A 20,354-nucleotide genomic window follows, 5' to 3' on the forward strand; every position below is an offset into this window, starting at 1 on the left:
GTGGGGCCATCCGCCTGCTCTGCTTAGAAGGGTTTATTGCGGGTTTTCACCTGGTTAATGTGTGTGGGGCTGCTGTACTCGTCCTGTGTTCATATTCTGGGTGGCTGAAAGCGTGTGAATAGCTGAAAACTTGAACATAGCTGTAGATACCAAGTGCATGTGGCTCTCACAGGAGACATGTGAGCCAGCAGAGGGAATAGGTCCTTATTTGGAAGCCACTGGTGTCTGAAGAAACACAGAAGGCTGATTATAGCTTTGTTGGATGCCTAAACCTGTCTCCCTTCTCGGTCTTTGGTTGAGGCCGCAGGCCTCTGAGTCACCTCGCTGCAAATGAAGTCAGAGTTGGTGCACAACCATTTGTTTGCTGATCTGCACAGGGCTTTTCCCAGCTCCAGACGGACATTTCTCGAATGAAACGGTAACACTGCCAGGGTCTCTAACGTGTGGTGAGAAAGTTGACTTCTTTTTTGACCTCTGGCATATATGTGGTAGTTTCATTTAAAACAGCATTTGCTCAGGAATATCAATATAAGCAAAACAGGGGAGTAGGACAGTCATCTGTTAAAGAGATTGGATCTTCTGGGTAAATAACCGCATTACTATTCTATGTAAGGATCTCAGATTATGAAAGAATATGTATGGGGCTAGATCACTTATTGTCCAATCTCACTGTGTTTAAAAATACTGAGGAGCCCTTAAGTCTTGCACTAATTCTCATGTAAGTGGTTTCAGGACTGTACTTTGAACAATATTTGTGCGTGTTCTGGACCTTTAAATTTCTTAGCTTTTTTTTTTTTTTTTTAATTGTGGCATTCTTCTCCCTTTTTTTTCTTTTCTCTCTCTCTCTCTTTTTTACAGTGATTCTTAAGAAAGGAACTAGGTAGCCCTTATAATTTAGAGAGACTTGACTTCTGGTCTTCGCTCTTGTACCACATCTGTGAGTCTCCGCATGTACGGTGACAATCTTCACTGTCGGCGTCATAAAATGGGGACACAGAAATACTCCTTCTTGAACTTTTGGGAAGATGTTTTCAGTCCCTGTGGCGTTGTGAACAGAATACAGAGAAAAGCTGCCTGGGATGAGGGTTCAGAGAGGTGTGCTTGTTTCAGGAAGCGAACGCTCAAGCTCTGGCCAGATTCTCCCCCCTTCCTTGAGGAACAACCATTTGGAAAGGGACACGCTTAAGTTACTCTCACACGGCCATGTGCTGAGGCTGCATAAGTTGATTTCATACTTGGGAGCAAATGTTAATTTTGTTTAACCTAAAGGTATAGGGTCTGATTACAGTTTATACAGTGTGATCAGTGGTCTGGTTTGTTTCATGTGTTTCTGCCCACACTTGCTCATATTTTAACCCATTTTTAATGCCTTAGTGACAGCCCAGTTATTTAAGTTTCAATTGAAGATTCTGATTTCTGGTAATGTAAAACCTGCGTTATCGTAAGGGCAAATTCTCATCCTTATCAAGAAATTATAATATGTGCATATCTCTGAACTTTTGAGGGTTCTAAAAATAGTCCATGGTAGGTACGCACAGTTATAAAAAGCGTATGGTTGTGGCTTAGGAATCGTAGCTCAGAGAAGGATTAGATTGAAGAATGTATCATTGTTCCTGAGTCAATTAAGCGTGTAGGTTTAGCTTGGGAACGGCCTCCAGCATGTGACTCTATAAATAACACTTGCACAACAAACAGGGCTTGATAAGTGAGCAATAAATCTGGGCCGACTGCCCACTTCTCCAAATTTTAGAGCCAGTCCTGCTGTCGTAATACTTTGAGGGCTTGAAAGCAGCAATACAACTTATAAAATTAAAACGTTCCTCGTATCTATTCCTGGGTTTCTGGTTATAATCTTATTTTGTTGTTCAACTTTTCTTAGTAACAAGAATCCTTTAGTTTGGTCGCTTGGCTTCTCATATATATGTACAAATGGGCTTACTTTCTTGAGGAATGACAGTGATTTGGTTGCCTAGATGTTTCTAACATAAAAGCGGAGCATAGTTCTTTCATTTCATTTTTGTTCACCTTTATTGGGAAAAATCAACAATTTTTTTTTTTAATAAGACTGGTTGTTTTTTCTTTGTCTTGAACCTTTTTTTTTTTTTTTTTTATAACTTTTATTTATTAAAGTCTCTCTACCCCAGGGTAGGGCTCGAACTCACAACCCTGAGATCGAGAGTTGTATACCCTAGTGACTGAGCCAGGTGTCCCAGAAAATTAGGAATTTCTAACAGTGCCCGTGGCATAGTTGCATTACAAGCCCATGCAGCAAAGATGATTTCACAAAGGTGCATTTTATCAAGGGTCACTACATGCCTGCCAAATTTTTTGGTTTTCCCCTACACAATGAAGAAGGTCTGAAAGGTGTCTGAGGAGTTTAAACACTTGTCAGATGTATTTTTAGATGGTTTCTGTTCATATAGTTTATTATGTTGTTAAATTCTTAAAATTGATTTGTGCCATCAATCAAACACCACAGAATCTTGGCTGAGTTGGAAAGAACCAGTCAGCCAGGTACAGTTTAATGAGACTGGCTTTTGTGAAAGGTAGGTTTTACTGGTTTAGAAGAAAAACATTTCAAATTAGTAATCAAAATCTCCCAAAAAACAAGAGTCCAGGGACGGATGGCTTTCCAGGGGAATTCTACCAAACATTTAAGGAAGAGTTAATAGCTCTTAAGGAAGAGCTATTCTCTTGAAGCTGTTCCAAAAAATAGAAATGGAAGGAAAGCTTCCAAACTCTTTCTGTGAAGCCAGCATTATCTCAATTCCAAAACCACACAAAGACTCCACTAAAAAGGAGAAGTATAGACCAATTTCCCTGATGAACATGGATGCAAAAATCTCAACAAGATACTAGCCAACCGGATCCAACAATACATTAAAAAAATTATTCACCACGACCAAGTGGGATTTATGCCTGGGATGCAGGGCTGGTTGAATATCCGTAAAACAATCAATGTGATTCGTCACATCAATAAAAGAAAGGACCAGAACCACATGATCCTCTCAATAGATGCAGAGAAAGCATTTGACAAAATACAGCATCCTTTCTTGATAAAAACCCTCAAGAAAGGAGGGATAGAAGGATCATACCTCGAGATCATAAAAGCCATGTATGAACGACCCAACGCTAATGTCATCCTCAATGGGGGAAAGCTCTCAGTTTTTTTAAGTCAGGAACAAGACAGGGATGTCCACTCTAGCCACCGTTATTCAACATAGTATTGGAAGTCTCAGCTTTAGCAATCAGACAACACAAAGAAATAAAAGGCATCCAGATCCTCTAGGAGGAGGTCAGCCTTTCACTCTTCGCAGATGACATGATACTCTATATGGAAAACCCAAAAGATTCCACCAAAAAACTGCTAGAACTGATCTATGAATTCAGCAAAGTGGCAGGATATAAAATCAATGCACAGAAAATGATTGCATTCCTATACACCAACAGTGAAGCAACAGAAAGAGAAATCAAGGAATTGATCCCATTACAATTACACCAAAAACCATAAAATACCTAGAAATCTAGCCAAAGAGGTGAAAAAATCTATACACTGAAAACTGTAGAAAGCTTATGAAAGAAATTGAAGAAGACACAAAAAAATGAAAAAATATTCCATGCTCCTGAATAGGAAGAACAAATATTGTTAACACGTCAATACGACCCAAAGCAGTCTACATATTCAATGCAATCTCTATCAAAATAACACCAACATTGTTCACAGAGCTAGAACAAACGATCCTTAAATTTGTATGGAACCAGGAAAGACCCTGAATAGCCAGAGCAATGTTGAAAAAGAACACCAAAGCAGGAAGCATCACAGTCCCGGACTTCAAGCTGTATTACAAGCTGTAATCATCGAGACAGTATGGTACTGGCACAAGAACAGATACTCAGATCAATGGAACAGAATAGAGAACCCAGAAATGGACCCACAAACGTATGGCCAACTAATCTTTGACAAAGCAGGAAAGAATATCCAATGGAATAAAGACAGTCTCTTCAGCAAGTGGTGCTGGGAAAACTGGACAGCGACGTGCAGAAGAATGAACCCGGACCACTTTCTTACACCACACACAAAAATAAACTCAAAGTGGATGAAAGACCTCAATGTAAGACAGGAAGCCATCAAAATTCTGGAGGAGAAAGCAGGCAAAAATCTTTGACCTTGGCCGCAGCAACTTCTTACTCAACTGTCTCCAGAGAGAAGGGAAACAAAAGCAAAAATGAACTATTGGGACCTCATCAAAATAAAAAGCTTCTGCACAGCCAAGGAAACAATCAGCAAACCTAAAAGGCAACCACCGGAATGGGAGAAGATATTTGCAAATGACATATCAGATAAAGGGTTAGTATCCAAGATCTGTAAAGAACTTGTCAAACTCAACACCCAAAAACCAAATAATCCAGTGAACAAATGGGCAAAAGATACGAATAGACTCTTCTCCAAAGGAGACATCCAGATGGGCAACTGAGGCATGAAAAAATGCTCAACAGCACTCATCGTCAGGGAAATACAAATCAAAACCACAATGAGGTAACACCTGACACCTGTCAGAATGACTAACATTAACAACTCAGGAAACAGCAGATGTTGGCAAGGATGCAGAGAAAGAGGATCTCTTTTGCATTGTTGGTGGGAATGGAAGCTGGTGCAGCCACTCTGGAAAACTGTCTGGAGGTTTCTCAAAAAATTAAAAACAGAACTACCCTACGACCCAGCAAGTGCACTACTAGGTATTTATCCAAGGGTTACAGGTGTGCTGTTTCGAAGGGACACAGGCATCCCCATGTTTATAGCAGCACCATCGACAATAGCCAAAGTATGGAATGAGCCCAAATGTCCATCGACAGATGAATGGATAAAGAAGGTGTAGTGTGTGTGTGTGTGTGTGTGTGTGTGTGTGTGTGTGTGTGTGTGTGTACACATATACATATACACACACAAATGCACACACACACACACACACACACACACACAATGGAGTATGACTTGGCAATCAAAAAGAATGAAATCTTGCCATTTGCAACTACATGGGTGGAACCAGGTGTTACACTAAGCAAAATTAGTTAGAGAAAGACAAATGTCATATGATTTCACTCATATGAGGACTTTAAGACACAGAACAGATGAACATAAGGGCGGGGATGCAAAAATAATATAAAAACAGGGAGGGGGACAAAACAGAAGAGACTCTTATTCTCTTCATTCTCTTCATTTGTCTTCATTCTCAAAATCTTGCTGACTCATTGCTCACAGTGGCCACGCCCTCTGGGACAGCTGACCCCGTTTAGGGTTTAAGTCACAGTATTACTTGGGGACCAAACAATAAGCCAATGGAATAAGTTTTCTGTTCCTCACGTGCTTATTGAGCGCCGTGTGCACATCTGAAATAGAAATGGAGTGTGAGGTGGTTTACCCTGCAGAGAAGTTCATGATCTCATAGGAGAGATCAGTTATAACCTGGTGGTGTAGAGACACTTGTTCCCTTGTTTGTAGCTGGTGGTTCTTCTAGCTGCCAGTCCGCGTCAGCCTCTTGTAGCAGGAGATATTCTGGAGAGGGTGTATTATTTTAAAATAAAATTCAGGGGCGCCTGGGTGGCGCAGTCGGTTAAGCGTCCGACTTCAGCCAGGTCACGATCTCGCGGCCCGGGAGTTCGAGCCCCGCGTCGGGCTCCGGGCTGACGGCTCGGAGCCTGGAGCCTGTTTCCGATTCTGTGTCTCCCTCTCTGTCTGCCCCTCCCCCGTTCATGCTCTGTCTCTCTCTGTCCCCAAAAAAATAAATAAACGTTGAAAAAAAAATTAAAAAAATAAAATTCATAGGTGATAGTCAAATTCATATGGAATTAACTATATACATAATTTAAAAAATCAGCATCTATATAATACGGAGGAGAAATAAAGTAACTTGGGATAAAATAACATATGTGTTAACATATAAATGCTTGGGCATGAGTGTATCAGGAGTCTCGTGCTTGTGTCTGTACCTATGGGCACCATGAACATGACAGTTCTGAATAAGGACCAAGTGTGATGAGTTAGTAACTACAAGAACCAAGGGGGCGTTACTCTCAATAATGTGATCATCCAAAAAGGATATATCATTAACAGTGTTCCAAACAAAAGTAGGTGTGGTTGATTGCCTTCCAGACAATTTCGGCATATAATTAAAATTGTGCAAAATGTGCTCTTGAAGTACAAAGTGGAGGGGCGCCTGGGTGGCGCAGTCGGTTAAGCGTCCGACTTCAGCCAGGTCACGATCTCGCGGTCCGTGAGTTCGAGCCCCGCGTCGGGCTCTGGGCTGATGGCTCGGAGCCTGGAGCCTGTTTCCGATTCTGTGTCTCCCTCTCACTCTGCCCCTCCCCCGTTCATGCTCTGTCTCTCTCTCTCCCCCCCCCAAAAAAAAAATAAATAAACGTTGAAAAAAAAATTAAAAAAAAAAAAAGTACAAAGTGGAGCTTTCTAGTAGGTGCGGATTTACCTCATGGATGTCTCGTCAGACGCTACAGTTGTTGGAGACGGCGGGCATTGCGGGAAACCTGGCGTCCGGCACCCCCTCCCCAAATCAAACGTTTGCAGGAATGCGATAGCCAAGAATGCCACCCGCCACCACCCCCGCCGCCCCCAGTAAAATGCTGGTGCGGAGTCAGACGGGAGGTAGAAAGACTGCAGTCGTTCTAGCTTTGGTCCCCGTCACTGGCAGGCACGATGGGACAGTGGGACTCAGAGCAGAGTGGCCGGCCAGCCAGCGGGGAGGTGGGCGGGACTCACGGAGTTTGCCGTGCCCTTTTGCAGGAACGGGGAAAAACTTGGAGTTTTCCCTGCAGGTTGTTGAATTTTGCTTTCCTGAAGTCTGGCATCTGAACCGTGTAGTTCTTCACGGACACGGAAGAGTTAACCCTGCAGGCGTGAGCCCCTCAGCGGAGGTGATGGTGATGGTGATGGGGTCGGGGTCTCACCCTTGACACTGCAGGCTGCTCTCCAGGCAGCTTGGGAAGCTTTGGATTTACTGCAGCAGCAGCTCTGTCCCCCGCTCTCCCCCCCCCCGCCCCGGGGCTGGCCTGAGGCCACCCTTTGTGGGGGGGCGGCTTCTGACCGGGACCCCCGCATCAGCATCTGTGTCTTCTGCTGAAGTTGCTGCATGGAGCCTCACTAGCTTACTTTTCCAGTACTTTTATTCGTGAGCAGCATCAAGTTCATCCCAAGCGTTGGGAATAGATGTAAGGAACTCCTCAGTGTTTTTGTTACTGTAAAACCCGTTTCCCATGATGTTGGCTCAGTTATCCCTTACAGGATTAGGTGTTCAGTGTTCGATAACAGCATACGAGCACAAATTGGAAGAGCATTTTAGAATGTATTGGGGTGGGCTTTGCTGGTTACTTAAGAAATGTTGCTTCTCCCTCTTTTGTCTTGGAATTTAGATTAACAGAGTTGAGCCTCTTACAGCCTATGTGAAAAAATGATTGTATGAAGAGATTTTCAACAATGAACATTCTGAGACGTTTGGTTACAGGACTGAGATTTCTCCTTTATCCCCAAATTCCGTTGTTGCTCTTGTCCCAGGAGTCAGTCTGTCTACACCTGGGTCGTTACAGTTCTGGTTCCTTCCTATTCATAGCTGGGGGTGTGTGCAAATTGAACTAATGGTCCAGAAACATTTCTGTCATTTCTGTTTCCTTCCCTGAAAGTTGTCCTGTCTCCCTGCTGTGTCTCTTTGTCGCCATCAGGTGAAAACCAGACTTTTTCCCAGGTGCTTAAACGTTCTTGACTTGGCCCATCCATTATGAAGTTTTTCCTATTTTATTTTATTATTATTATTTTTAGAAAAGCATCTTTTGTTTTTCTTTTTAATTTATTTTAAACAGAGAGAGTGTGAGTAGGGGAGGGACAGAGAAAGAGAGAGAACTCAAGCACTATTACTGCAGAGCCTGACCTGGGGTCCAAAGTCCCGACTCGATGACCTGATCTGAAATCAAGAGTCAGAGGGACGCTTGACCAACTGAGCCACCCCGGTTCCCCGAGTTTTTCCTATTTTAAATAGTGGGCTAGCACAGGAACAAAGCCAAGAAAGATATTTGATGCCTTTGTGTTGGAGGGGCCACATTACTACTGCTTTTATATAACTGAATTTAATCCTTGCAGCCCTAGGAAGTAAGTAAATAAATCATTCCCGTTTTAGTGAAGATGAAACATTTTGATAAAATGACCTGCCTTTGGGGCACCTGGTGGGCTCAGTCAGTTAAGCTTCTGACTTCGGCCCAGGTCATGATCTTGCAGTTCATGAGTTCAAGCCCCACTTCGGGCTCTTCACTGAGAGCACGGAGCCTGCTTGGGATTTTTTTTTTCTCTCTCTCTCAAAATAAATGAATAAACTTAAAAAAAAAAAAAAAAGTGACCTGCCTGTACAACCCAGATTATCATTGTCGGACCTGGGATTTCAATCCATGTCTGTTTTAACTTTTCTTGCTGTTCCACAGAGAGGTTTCTAGAAGGAGGGATTTGGGTCTCTGAAAGGGTAGATGGAAGTTAGGTGTTTTATAGTCCAGTTGAGGAAAAGATGGCCTGAAGTAGTCTGGAGAAATGTAGCAGGTGTTTCTTTTTTTTTTTTTTTTTTTTTTTTTAATGTTTTATTTTTTCTTGAGAGAGAGCATGAGCGAGGGAGGGGCAGAGAGAGAGGGGGACACAGAATCGGAAGCAGGCTCCAGGCTCTGAGCTGTCAGCACAGAGCCTGACTCGGTGCTCGAACTCTCAAGTGGTGAGGTCATGACCTGAGCCGAAGTCGACACTCAACCGACTGAGCCGCCCAGGCCCTGCCCCCAGATGTTTCAAAAGAGTAAGAGACTCCTGTTAGGCTAGATGGCTGCTGATTATATGGTGCTGACAGCACCTGGTTTGCATGAGGGGTTTTTAAAGAAATATGTGTCGTCTAAGCCATCGTGTGTGGCTCACTGCTCATCATGGAACGCATTTGTGTTGTTGAGGTAAACACTAGGAAGAGTTACTTTTGGTAGATTCTGAGGACGATTTAACCGGAGTCTTTGACGCCAGTATTTTTACTGGCGCTCAGACACTGTCATGTAACAAGAAGACCGTGCCTAGAGACGGAAGCACCGTGTGTGTTAGCATGTATCTCAGGTTATACCAGTGCCAGAAAGCTTGTTTTAAAGAAACACAGCAGGGAAAACAAAACCAGCATAAATTTTTAGAGTACAAACCACCAATTTAAAGGAATAGAAACACATAGTACCCCAAAACCAATTTATGTCTTTACCAATTAACTGATCATTAACATTCTTTAATGATGATCGTACATTCTCTGTAATAAAGGTCACCTTCTCTTCTGATGGCAGAACTCATTTGCTAGTCCTGAATTTTTAGTCTTCATAGTTGATGAATTGGAAAAGAAAGCATTTAAGGGTTTTTTTTGTTTTTAAGTTTTTATCTATTTATTTATTTCGAAAGAGAGAGCCAGCAGGGTAGGAGCAGAGAGAGAGAGGGAATCTTAAATGGGCTCTGCGCTGTCAACACAGAGCTGGAGGCGAGGCTCAAACTCATGAACCATGAGATTGTGATCTGAGCCAATACCAAGAGTTGGTCACTTAACTGAACCAAAGGCAGGCCGTGAAAAGAAAGCATTTAAAAGGATTCTGAGAGGCACCTGGGTGGCTCAGTCGGTTAAACGTCCGACTTTGGCTCAGGTCATGATCTCAGGGTGGGTTCGAGCCCCACACCAGGCTGTGTGCTGAGAGCCTGGAGCCTGCTTCAGATTCTGTGTCTCCCTCTCTCTCTCTCTGCGCCCCCCCCCCCCTACACTCAGTCTCTCTAAAAAAAATTTTTTTAATTAAATATTGAAAAACAAATAAAAGGATTCTGAGTCTCTCTCTCTCCCTCTTTTTAAGTTTTATTTATTTTGAGGCAGAGTGCTAGTGGGGGAGGGCCAGAAGGAGAGAGAGAGAGAGAGAGAGACTCCCAGGCAGTCTCTGCACTGGCAGGTCGGAGCCCGCTGTGGGGCTCAATCCCATGACTGGGACATTGTAACCTGAGCCAAAACCAAGAGTTGGATGCTCAGTCACCTGAGCCACCCAGGCGCCCGAGTCTCTCTTTTAATTACATTCCTTGAAGAAATTCTCTTGTGCTAGAGTGGCAGTTTAGCATTTTAGAAAACCCTGTTCTGCTTAGAGACCAGTAAGATGAGGTGGAAAGAGCACTGAGCCAGAAGGTAGAAGACGTTTTAATCCTGGCTCTGCTGCTTGCCAGCAGGGTGACCGAGGGCCAGCTCTGCTGTCCTCTTTGTTAAGGAAGGACTGTTCTCGAGCAGTGGACGAGGGCAGATGTGGGGGGTTCCGTTCTCAGCTAGGGCAGTCCTGATCGGGCCCACTGCCTGCTTCTCAGCACCGGCCTCTCCCGTGCGGTCCCTGTCTCTGCTGTCTCTTCTGTCTCCGCGGTCCCTGTCACTTGGTCACCGTCTCCATGGAAGAGCTACAGCGTCCCGGGAGAAGTCAGCAGAGGTTGGCACCTTTCCTCTGCACAGTAAATCCTAGGGCTTCTGTGGGGAGCCAGCATGGTATCTGACGTGTGGGAAAGTGTCGGTGGGTCTCGTCTCGTGTCGTGTCGTCTCGTCTCGTCTCTTCTCCCCTCTTCTCTTCTTTCACATTTTACTCATTTTAAGTAATCTCTATGCCCAGCGTGGGGCTCAAACTCACAACCCCGAGATTTTGCTCCTCTGACTGGGGCAGCTGGGCACTCCTGTGGGACATTTGACATTCAGAACCTATATGGAGGGTTTCTCCTCCCCTCTTCCCGTAGTATCCAAGGGGTCTGGGAGAGGTCATGTTTGTGTGTCACTGATCCCATCCTCCGAAATCCTGGCAGCTGCTCTCATCTACCACAGTCCTGTTGTATGTGAGCGGGAGAGATTCAGAAGAATGTGATCCTGGGTTTCTGTGCTGGGTGTCGTTGCAGATATTTCTGTCTACTCGCGCTTAATTCTGCGAGGACTGGAGGACGGAGGTGGTGATGGCGAGGTTGTCTTAAGGCATCTAAACAGCACCCCAGATGCTCTCACGTCATAAGAGGAAGCGTCGATAGTACAGAGACTGGAGATTTCATACTAGCTCATCTGCCCTTGGACAAGTCTCTTAATCTTTTTTTTTTTTTTTTAATTTTTTTTTTTTTCAACGTTTATTTATTTTTGGGACAGAGAGAGACAGAGCATGAACGGGGGAGGGGCAGAGAGAGAGGGAGACACAGAATCGGAAACAGGCTCCAGGCTCTGAGCCATCAGCCCAGAGCCCGATGCGGGGCTCGAACTCACGGACCGCGAGATCGTGACCTGGCTGAAGTCGGACGCTTAACCGACTGCGCCACCCAGGCGCCCCCAAGTCTCTTAATCTTAATAAACTGTAGGTTGTTGTCTTTATTGTTTTGTTGTTGTTATTGTTAGTGTTTTTTCCAACCTTTCCGAGAGAGTCCAAACACAATGGCACGCTGTCATCCTCCTTGCTGAACAGCGGTCCTGGGGGAATGAGGGCTTGGGCCCTCCCGTTGTAGCTTCCTGTTCTTATGGTTTCCCCAGTAATTTGGAGGTGTGGCAATGATAGTGTTATTCTTTTTAAGGTCAGAGTCCCTGCATCTTCAAGGCCCAGCTTTGAGCTTCTTAAGATGTACTCCGGACGGGAGAGTGTAAATACAAAGCTCCTTACAGATTTTTTTTTTTTTTTAGGTTTATTTTATTTTGAGATTGAGTGAGTGCAAGCAGGAGTGGGGCAGAGAGGGAGAGAGAGAGAATCCCAAGCCCCGACGTGGGACTCGATCTCACGAGCCGCAAGATCATGAACTGAGCAGAAACCAAGAGTCAGATGCTTAACCAACTGAGCCACCCAGGCGCCCTGAGCTCCATAAATATTTGTAAATACCATAGCTGTGATGAACTTGTGGGACTACGCAGAACGTCCGTTTTCTAGTGGTTTATTTACTTCAGTATTTCTGCCCCTTTTTTGGTTGTGTATACATTTTGCTAAGTCATCTGGTACGTGAGACCAGACTGTGCCATGTAAAGTGAGACCGACAAGCCACTGTGTATGCGGGAGAGACCATTGTCAGGCGTGGTCCTCCGTCAAGTACAGCCGCTTACATTTCATCAGTCCCAAAGTTGACAAGTTCATTGTCTGCCGGCTTTTGCTGCTCCAGAGTGAGATCATAGGGTTTATCTTGGTCATAAATCCAGTTGCTTTTCTGTTCCAAAATAATAGCAAAGATTTATTTACATATTTTTAAGGTGCTACAAGATTTCACACTTCTTGTTTCCTGTAATAAGTTCAGCATCCAGACTTTGTAGAAACATGATGAACTGAACCTTTGTTTCTATGCGGTGTATAACCACGCATATTTTAAAACTCGGAAAATACTGTTCTAGGAGTTTCCCTTGATTTGATTTTCTTGGTTTATATATTTTGATTGTTATTTATAATTTGACGTTTTTTAGAATCAGTGTAGTTTGAGTGACAGTTCTTTTCAAACCCTTTTCATATTAGCATTTATGTGGACTCTTCATCACCCATGTTCTTAAGTAACGCACACTGGTTTAATATGCATTCCCTCGGGAACGTGCCGAGCTACGCTAGGTTCCCCGCACTCTTCCGAGTGCACCTCCTTCAAGAAGCTTACATCCTAGTGGTAATAACAATTGTGTTTTGTAATATTCTGGCGTCTTTTATTGAATCTTCAATACCCATGTCTTTTTATTCTACCCTCTTAGCATTTATACAATGTTTTTGTTATTTGGTATGTATGACCCAGGACTTAACATTTTTGAGCGTTGTCCTTTTCATATATTTGGTACATAAATTGTTTTCAGAATTCCTGGGTACCACGTGCAGTCCTCTTGTGTACTGGACGTGCGACCTCGTGCCAGTCCCCGAGTTTTCATTTGCGTAGTGGGACCACCAGTAATACCAGCCTCATCCGCCCTCTTGCTCTTTCTTAATTAAGAGAATGGAAATCCTCACACCAGAACTCCCGCTCCGACCAGCCAGGATTCCTTCCTTCGCCCCGTCCCCCGGCTGATGCAGTGGAAGCCGGGCCCACGGTCCGTTCCTTCCCACCGTGTGCAGTGACCCCTTAGCACATCTTCAGCTCGTCTCTTTCTGTCCACATTTAAATGTGTCTGTTTTCCTCTTAAACACCAAACCTCTTCCGCCTCTGGTCGTAGCTCCGCTTGCCTCCCTGGGCACAGCTCGCTCGGCCACCTCACCCCCGTTTACCGTGCCCTCTTCCTGCCGCCCCCGCCCCTCTTGCCAGCGTGGCCCGTGCCCTCCCTGCTCGTTCTGCTGGATCTCTCATCCCGAGTGGCTTCTTTTCTGGAGGAGGTGGGTGGGTGACCTTGAGAGAAAGTTTGATGTTCTTGGGGCAAAAAAGGAAAAAAGCTTTCTTTTCATTAATGCACTGACAAATATCTGTCACGCTTCTAATCACCGAAGATAATTGTAGTTGATAAAACGGATAAAAGTCCCTATTTCCCTGGAGCTTTTTGTTCGTTGGAGGGGACAGGCAAACAAAATAAGTAACATATGTCAGATTATCAGGAAAAAAATAGAACAAAGAAGAGGGAGCAGACTGGATTTAGACAGGACACATTTTAGGTGGCGTGGACAGGGAGGGCCTCAGGGACCGGCGGAGGTGAGGGGGGGTGCCGCGCGTGTGTCCGGGGGGATAGGAGGCTTGCAAACTGTTTGCTTGGAGTTTTCAAGAATACTTCTGTGTGGTATGAAATGTTTTGGTAAAGATTCTTGTTCTTATGATAAAAAGGAAGGCTGGATATTTTGGGGTATACTGTTTCAAATTGACTTATTAGGATAAAACAGTATTTTTCATGATTTAATCTTACAGACTAAGCGAAAGCAAATTCTAAGGTAAATTTTATTTTATATTTTCTTTGGCATCTAAATGATTACATGCTTTTATGGTCGGGCAATTTAGATAATGGCATCTTTATTTCTTAAGGAGATTTAGATGGTCTTTTTTTTTTTAATTTATTTATTTTGAGAGAGAGTAGAGGATGGGCAGAGAGAGAGGGAGAGAGTGAATAGCAAGCAGGCTCTGCACTGTCAGCACAGCCCGACGGGGCGGGGAAGGGAGGGGCTCAATCCCATGAACCATGAGATCATGACCTGAGCAGAAACCAAGAGTCAGATGCTTAACTGACTGAGCCACCCAGGCGCCCCGAAGATGTAGATACTTTTTAAGCAAATGGGACATTAGCTGAGGTAACGTAGTCCAGCTTGATAGGGCTCTGAATTAACTGACTGGGGTTTAAGAGCTTTCTCAGGAAGAGAAATTTTAGCATTTGTGTGCTTACATAACGTTTCAGCAAAATAATTGATCTCTTGACAGCAGTAAAAGTATACATTCTCTGTATTGTATTCAAAACCATAATTTATTTCAAGGAGAAAGATGCATTGAGAGCATATTTACACATTGGTGCCCACATTCCAGAATGTTCATGTGGTGGTTATGGTTGGCCATCAGAACAGGGTCTTCTCAGCTCTCACATAGAGGCCAATTTAGTTATAAGTCGGTTAAGATGGTTTGTGTCATTGATTAGTTTTGAGAGAAACCCAACTGCTGAGTATTCAGAAACTTGGAGCAGTCCGCATCCTGAGCCTGCTTCCAGTGCACCCACTCTTCTCCTTGGTCCTCGCAAGTGGAGGGCCTTTAGGAAGCCTGGAGACCAGGAGTATGCAGTGACACATACGTTGAAATTTAACGGCCCGTAGTAATCACTTGGCCATTTCCTTTCCTGCTTTCTTAACATTAAACAGGCGGTGAGAAACGTTTCTCTCCATTTTGTTCTTGTGGATGTTAAGCTTGTTTCCAGTATGACTACATGCATTACCATGTGTGAGATCTGGAAGTGTGAGGAGCACTGCACATCTAGACATTTTACACTTTAATTTGTTGCGTGGCTCCTAGGGAGGCTTGAAGAGGAGGAGGAGTAAGCTTTTACTGGGTTTGCTAAGGACTTGGTCTTCTGGAACGGGGTGCTTCCCTGGCAAGACAGAGAGCAGGCTGTGCCTGTATTGTCTGCACCTGAGCAAGTGCTGGTGCTGCTGCTGAACAGCCTACAACTGCTGGAGAAAGGAGTGCTGGGTGGGAGGTTGGGGTTTGAGAAACCGTGTGCTCCACCAGAGAGACACAAATACTCCCTCTGTTGATGGTTGGCCTGCAGTGGCCTCCACTTGACAGGTGCCACTGTCACTCTGAACTGTGCAGACTCCGTGTGCTTCATCCCCTCCTCCCATTGCCAGTAGGTAATGCCTAAGGTTCATTCTAGCCAGAGTGTAATGATCCTTTTTTCCTGTCTTGTCAGTAAGATTTTGTTTTTGTTTTTTTTAATGTTTATTCATTTTTTTTTCAACGTTTTTATTTATTTTTGGGACAGAGAGAGACAGAGCATGAACGGGGGAGGGGCAGAGAGAGAGGGAGACACAGAATCGGAAACAGGCTCCAGGCTCCGAGCCATCAGCCCAGAGCCCGACGCGGGGCTCGAACTCACGGACCGCGAGATCGTGACCTGGCTGAAGTCGGACGCTTAACCGACTGCGCCACCCAGGCGCCCCTACAACCTCCTTTAAAAAGCAGTACTGCAAACATTTTCATTATTAAATGTTCTTCTAAAGTATTTTCAATACCTGTAGTAGTCTACTGTACGATATAATATTTAGTTAGCCAATGCCTTTGATTAGATGTTAGCTGGCTTTCAAATTTTTGCTTTTATAAATTTTACAGAGAGAACTTTGCATACATGTTTGAATACTTCTCTGGGTATTCCTTAAACCTAATTTCTTAGGTAGTTTTATATTCATAGTGATTCTAGTTACTGTTTCACTGAAACAGACTTTGCTGGAGGAAGAAAACTTGAACCATCCTACGTCGGATACTGTGCTAGACACGTTGGAGTCTTCTAGTTCGCAGAATCTTCGACCCTTTGCACCCTCAGTTTTACAGATTAAAAATATCCACGTGCATATGTAATAAGACATTTTGCAGTAAGTTAACAGTATGCAGAAAACGTTTAAATGTTTTCTTTAGCAACTAACAAAGGCCTTTGATGGTCACGAGACACTGAAAACTTAATAGATCTAGGTTTTACTTCTGTTTTGGCTTTGGAATATATATTTATAATATATAAGTTTTATTTAATATATATTTCAATATATTTTTAATATTTAAATATTTAATATATATTTTAATTTAATATTTAATTTAAATACTTAATATATATTTTAATATATAATATATATTTTAATATATATATTTTCCCCTCTTTGTATTTTTACCTGAAGGTCTAAAAAAGTATATGTAAACTGGCATTCTTAGCTCCCAGAGGAAAAAGTGGGTGGTTCTCTTGTGAATTTTGGGTTCTGGTCATGTGACTACGTCATAGGTGATTAATGTACAAATCGCCTTTTATGTGTAAATTAGAAGCAGCCGGTAATAGTCTCCTAGGTGAAAATGGTGTTCCCTTCCCTTAAATTCCAGGCATGGTTTTTCACATCTCTTGTTCCTGTAGGATCTGGGTGGTGAAAGTGCAGTGGGCACAGGCCGAGGAAGGTTCTCACAGAGGACGGGCGGGCAGGTGACTGTGTGAGAGGCCTTCCATGGGTGCACACAGATCTCCTCTGCTTTGGGAGGCGGGGTTGTTGCTTTGAGGACCTGGTGTTCGTTGTCTAACGCGGTGGTTTGTTTCGTCCCAGTCACATCGATCAGACAACAACATGGCAGGACCCCAGGAAGGCCATGCTCTCCCAGATGAGCGTCACGGCACCCACCAGCCCACCGGTGCAGCAGAACATGATGAACTCGGCCTCAGGTGAGTGAGACCCTGTCGTTAGAGCACATGGAGGAAAGGCTTGTGCACCACAAGGACCTTCCATGGAAAATAATCATTATCCTTGTAAGAAAACTGGAGCATGGGCGACCGTTAATTTCTACCCGTTTTTTGTTTTTGTTTTTTTAACCCGTTCATTTATTTTTGAGAAGGGGGATAGGGGCAGAGAGGGAGGGAGACACAGAATCCGCAGCAGGCTCCAGTCTCTGAGCTGTCAGCACAGCACCCACTGTGGGGCTCGAGATCACAGACCGCGAGATCATGACCTGAGCTGAAGTCGGAAGCTCAACCGACTGAGCCACCCAGGCGCCCCGTTTCTACCTGGTTTTTTGTGGGAGACTTCGTCCTTTGTTTCAAAATCGCATGCTTTACCCAAGCCTTGTTCAGTTACTAATATATAGAAGGGCTGCAACCAGAAGGCACCGTTCTTACAGTTTCAGTTCTGAAGTCAGTGTCTCCCGATTCTTAGTTTGGTTAATTTTGACACACTTGTGTTTGAGTCGACTTTGACCCACTGCTTTTTTCTGTCTGAGGTCTTAAAGTTGGAGGTTTCTTTTTTCTCTTAGTGGTTTGCGTGGGAAGCCAAGCTGTGGTGTTCTTAACTACCTTTTAACGAGCGTATTTGTTCTACCTTGAAAGTAACCGGAAGGTCGCAATGTAGAAACCACTAGTATGTGTTACTGAACGCAGTCTGCCCTTTTCACTGATGATAGACCTGAGGGTGGCTCTTTTCTCTTGGTTGGCAGTGTGTTGAAACATGCTGGTTTTCTCATCTACATAATGGGGATTCTGTTGCCCATTACTACAGAGGGGGAGATATTAAAGGAAATAATACATATAAAGCTTTTATTTACAGTTCTAGTGCAGAATAGGTACTGAGTGAAGGTTTAGTGACTTCCTAGTCAGTCAGGTACCTCTGCTGTGTGGGCCCCAGGCCATAGCTACCCCCTTGGGCCTCTTCGTGCAGATGGGGAAGGGGTGCCCCGGGAAGACACGGCTCCGTGTTTGCATCTGGGATTGGAGCCTTCGGGGTGGGTTTCTGCCTCGGCCCCGGTTCGGAGCACAGAAGGCAGCGGCCGTAATGGGCCACCTTCAGGGCCGTGACGGTGTGTCTGTCACGGCCCATTCCTCTTGCTCACCCGGCAGACTGACCAGCCCATGTGGGTGGCTACAGTGTAGACTGTCTTCGGCAGCAGGCTTTGGAAAGGACTTCTGGCCTGTGGGGACAACAGGCCAGCCAACCGGCTCCGGGCCCAGGAGAGCCCAGGACTGGAATCGTCCTTCTGCCCCGGAAGGCGGGGCTGGCGTGTGGGGTCTCTGGTCTGTCCTTGCCCTTGCTGGGCCAGACACTTGAATTCTGAAGAGTTACGTGCTGAAAACAAACATGAAGAAAGATTCATGACGAAGCTTTTCTTGTCATAAACTTTGTTTATATAAACTGTTGAAAAATTCATTCCCTTAATCTTCCATTTAGCTTGTTTTAATGTGAATACATTTACTTATCCTGCAGAAACTTATGTGTGATATTTAAGTCTTAAGGCAAAATATTATGTATGTATTTGACTAATATTTTTACTTGACATCTAGTTCTCTTTTATCAAATTTCCAAGTAAAAGTTGTGAAAGCTGCCTTGTATTTATAGTCCAAAGAAGATGACTCACATTATTCATTTTGTCATGTTCCACCTAAAACCATGCCCTGGAAGCCAGTAATAAGTAGGTTATTAATTTAAAGTTTATTTTGGAAGATTTAGGCATTTTGCATGTAACAAGTTTGATTGTGATCCTTTAGAACATGGGTTTAATTTTTTCCTATTACATTTTCTGATGATAACGGCCTGAGCAAGTAGGGAGAATTTGTATTCAAATTTGTGTTTAAATTCAAAAGTATATATCAAATTGGTTATAGTGGGTTTTAGAATATTTGCATGTATTTTTTTAGCTCCGTGTTTTGGTTGTAAAGTATGTTTTATATACCGCACATAAACCAGTAGGCACGCTTGCCCGTAGCTTTGTTTGGTGAACAGAGTGACTCCGGCAGGGACTGTTGGAGCCAAGTGGCGTCCAGCCAAGTGGCGTGCTGGGTTAGGAGTGGGGGGGAAGAGAATTGACCTGAAATGGGACAGGCCCCCGAGAGAGATGTGGGCATGTGTCAGGGGTGGTCGGAGAGAATGGTAGGAAGACATGTGAAGGGTTCTGGGGTCCTTTTGTACCATCTCCCTTAATTCTCACAGTGGCCACTTAAGTTAGGTGCTTTCACTAGACTTCCTTCCCGTATGAGGAAACTTACATAATTGTCCCCACATCACACAGTTGATAAGCGGTAGAAGCCAGGATTCAGGGTTTGCCGGTGGAGGCCCAGAGCCCATCCTCTTAATCTACATGTGAACCAGGCTTAGAGTCAGTGTCCGAGGAAAGCCTCCACGCAGCCGGAGGCGGTCTGTCAGTGCGCCCGGCTCACGGGACAGCTCTTCTCCAGAAGGTGGTGGGTGTGGGGGGCTCGCCGAACAAGGCTCCGCACCGCACGCCGCCGAGTACATACTGCACCTTAAGAAGAGAGAACATTTATGGAGGGCATGCAAGGTCATTGTCTTCAGTGGGCTGGTGGCGCAGAACGGTGCTTTAAGAAAGGAAGAGACAGGGTAAAACCAAAAAGTGTTTTGTTTTGCTTTGTTTTAACTCAAAGACAAAAACTGATCCTAAAAAAGAAAAGGAGTCACACAGAGTTTCAGAATGAGAGCAAGATGTTAAGGGGATATGAAAATTCTTACAATGGCACAAATTTAAATCTAGATTCTTGTGAATTTGGTCACAAACACAAATGGCGTAAGTGCCGCGTCAAGTGCTGAGGCTGTAGATGGCATGTGTATGGTGTGAATTCACACGACTCCGTGGTTGGCTTTCATTTTTTCCAAGCTAGTGGACATTTAAGAATAGGGGACTTGTACACGGTATTGAAATGCTTTGGAACGAATGTCACATCCTCCCTTCCTGTGAAACGACAGCTCTCATGTCACCTCAGTCAGGTCTTAAGCGAGGGGCTCCCCTTTCTCTGTTGGGACGCACGCACGGTGCTTGGTGGCTGTGCTTTCCGGAGTGGGGGGGTGCGTGCCGGTTCCGCAGATCACCACAAGAGAGATTGGCCGGATCTGCCCCCCTGTGCTACCAAGGTCATCTCTTCAGGAGAGTTTTGAGCCTGGAGACGGGGAGCAAGAAGAATTGTGAGGGTAGGTATTTAAATACATTCGAGAATGTTCGCTGTAACAGAACAGCAAGGGGCTTCCAGCTCAGCAGGGCGCACACAGTGGTCACTGCACGTCTCTCCTGAAGCACTTTCCTGGGTCGGTCATGCTAAATGCAACTTGGCTTACATTTTTGTCCGTAATCATTTAAGCAAGAACTTTTTCGTTTTTGCTTTTTAAAAAAGAATTCTCCTCCTTCAAATATTCGAGTCTAGCTTTGTGTT

The 20,354-nt window shown here is 44.4% G+C and overlaps 1 protein-coding gene across 3 annotated transcripts in view; it reads left to right on the plus strand.

The window, feature by feature from the left end:
• Window positions 1–20,354, plus strand: part of YAP1 (Yes1 associated transcriptional regulator) — a 114,146-nt gene that overhangs the window by 39,829 nt on the left and 53,963 nt on the right. For all 3 annotated transcript variants that reach the window (XM_030331842.1, XM_030331841.1, XM_030331843.1), the window contains exon 3: window positions 16,756–16,871. In XM_030331842.1, coding sequence (XP_030187702.1) covers window positions 16,756–16,871 — 116 coding nt within the window. The remainder of the gene's footprint in view (window positions 1–16,755; window positions 16,872–20,354) is intronic.

The sequence above is a fragment of the Lynx canadensis genome, chromosome D1, assembly GCF_007474595.2.
Source record: "Lynx canadensis isolate LIC74 chromosome D1, mLynCan4.pri.v2, whole genome shotgun sequence".
Lineage (NCBI taxonomy): Eukaryota > Metazoa > Chordata > Mammalia > Carnivora > Felidae > Lynx > Lynx canadensis.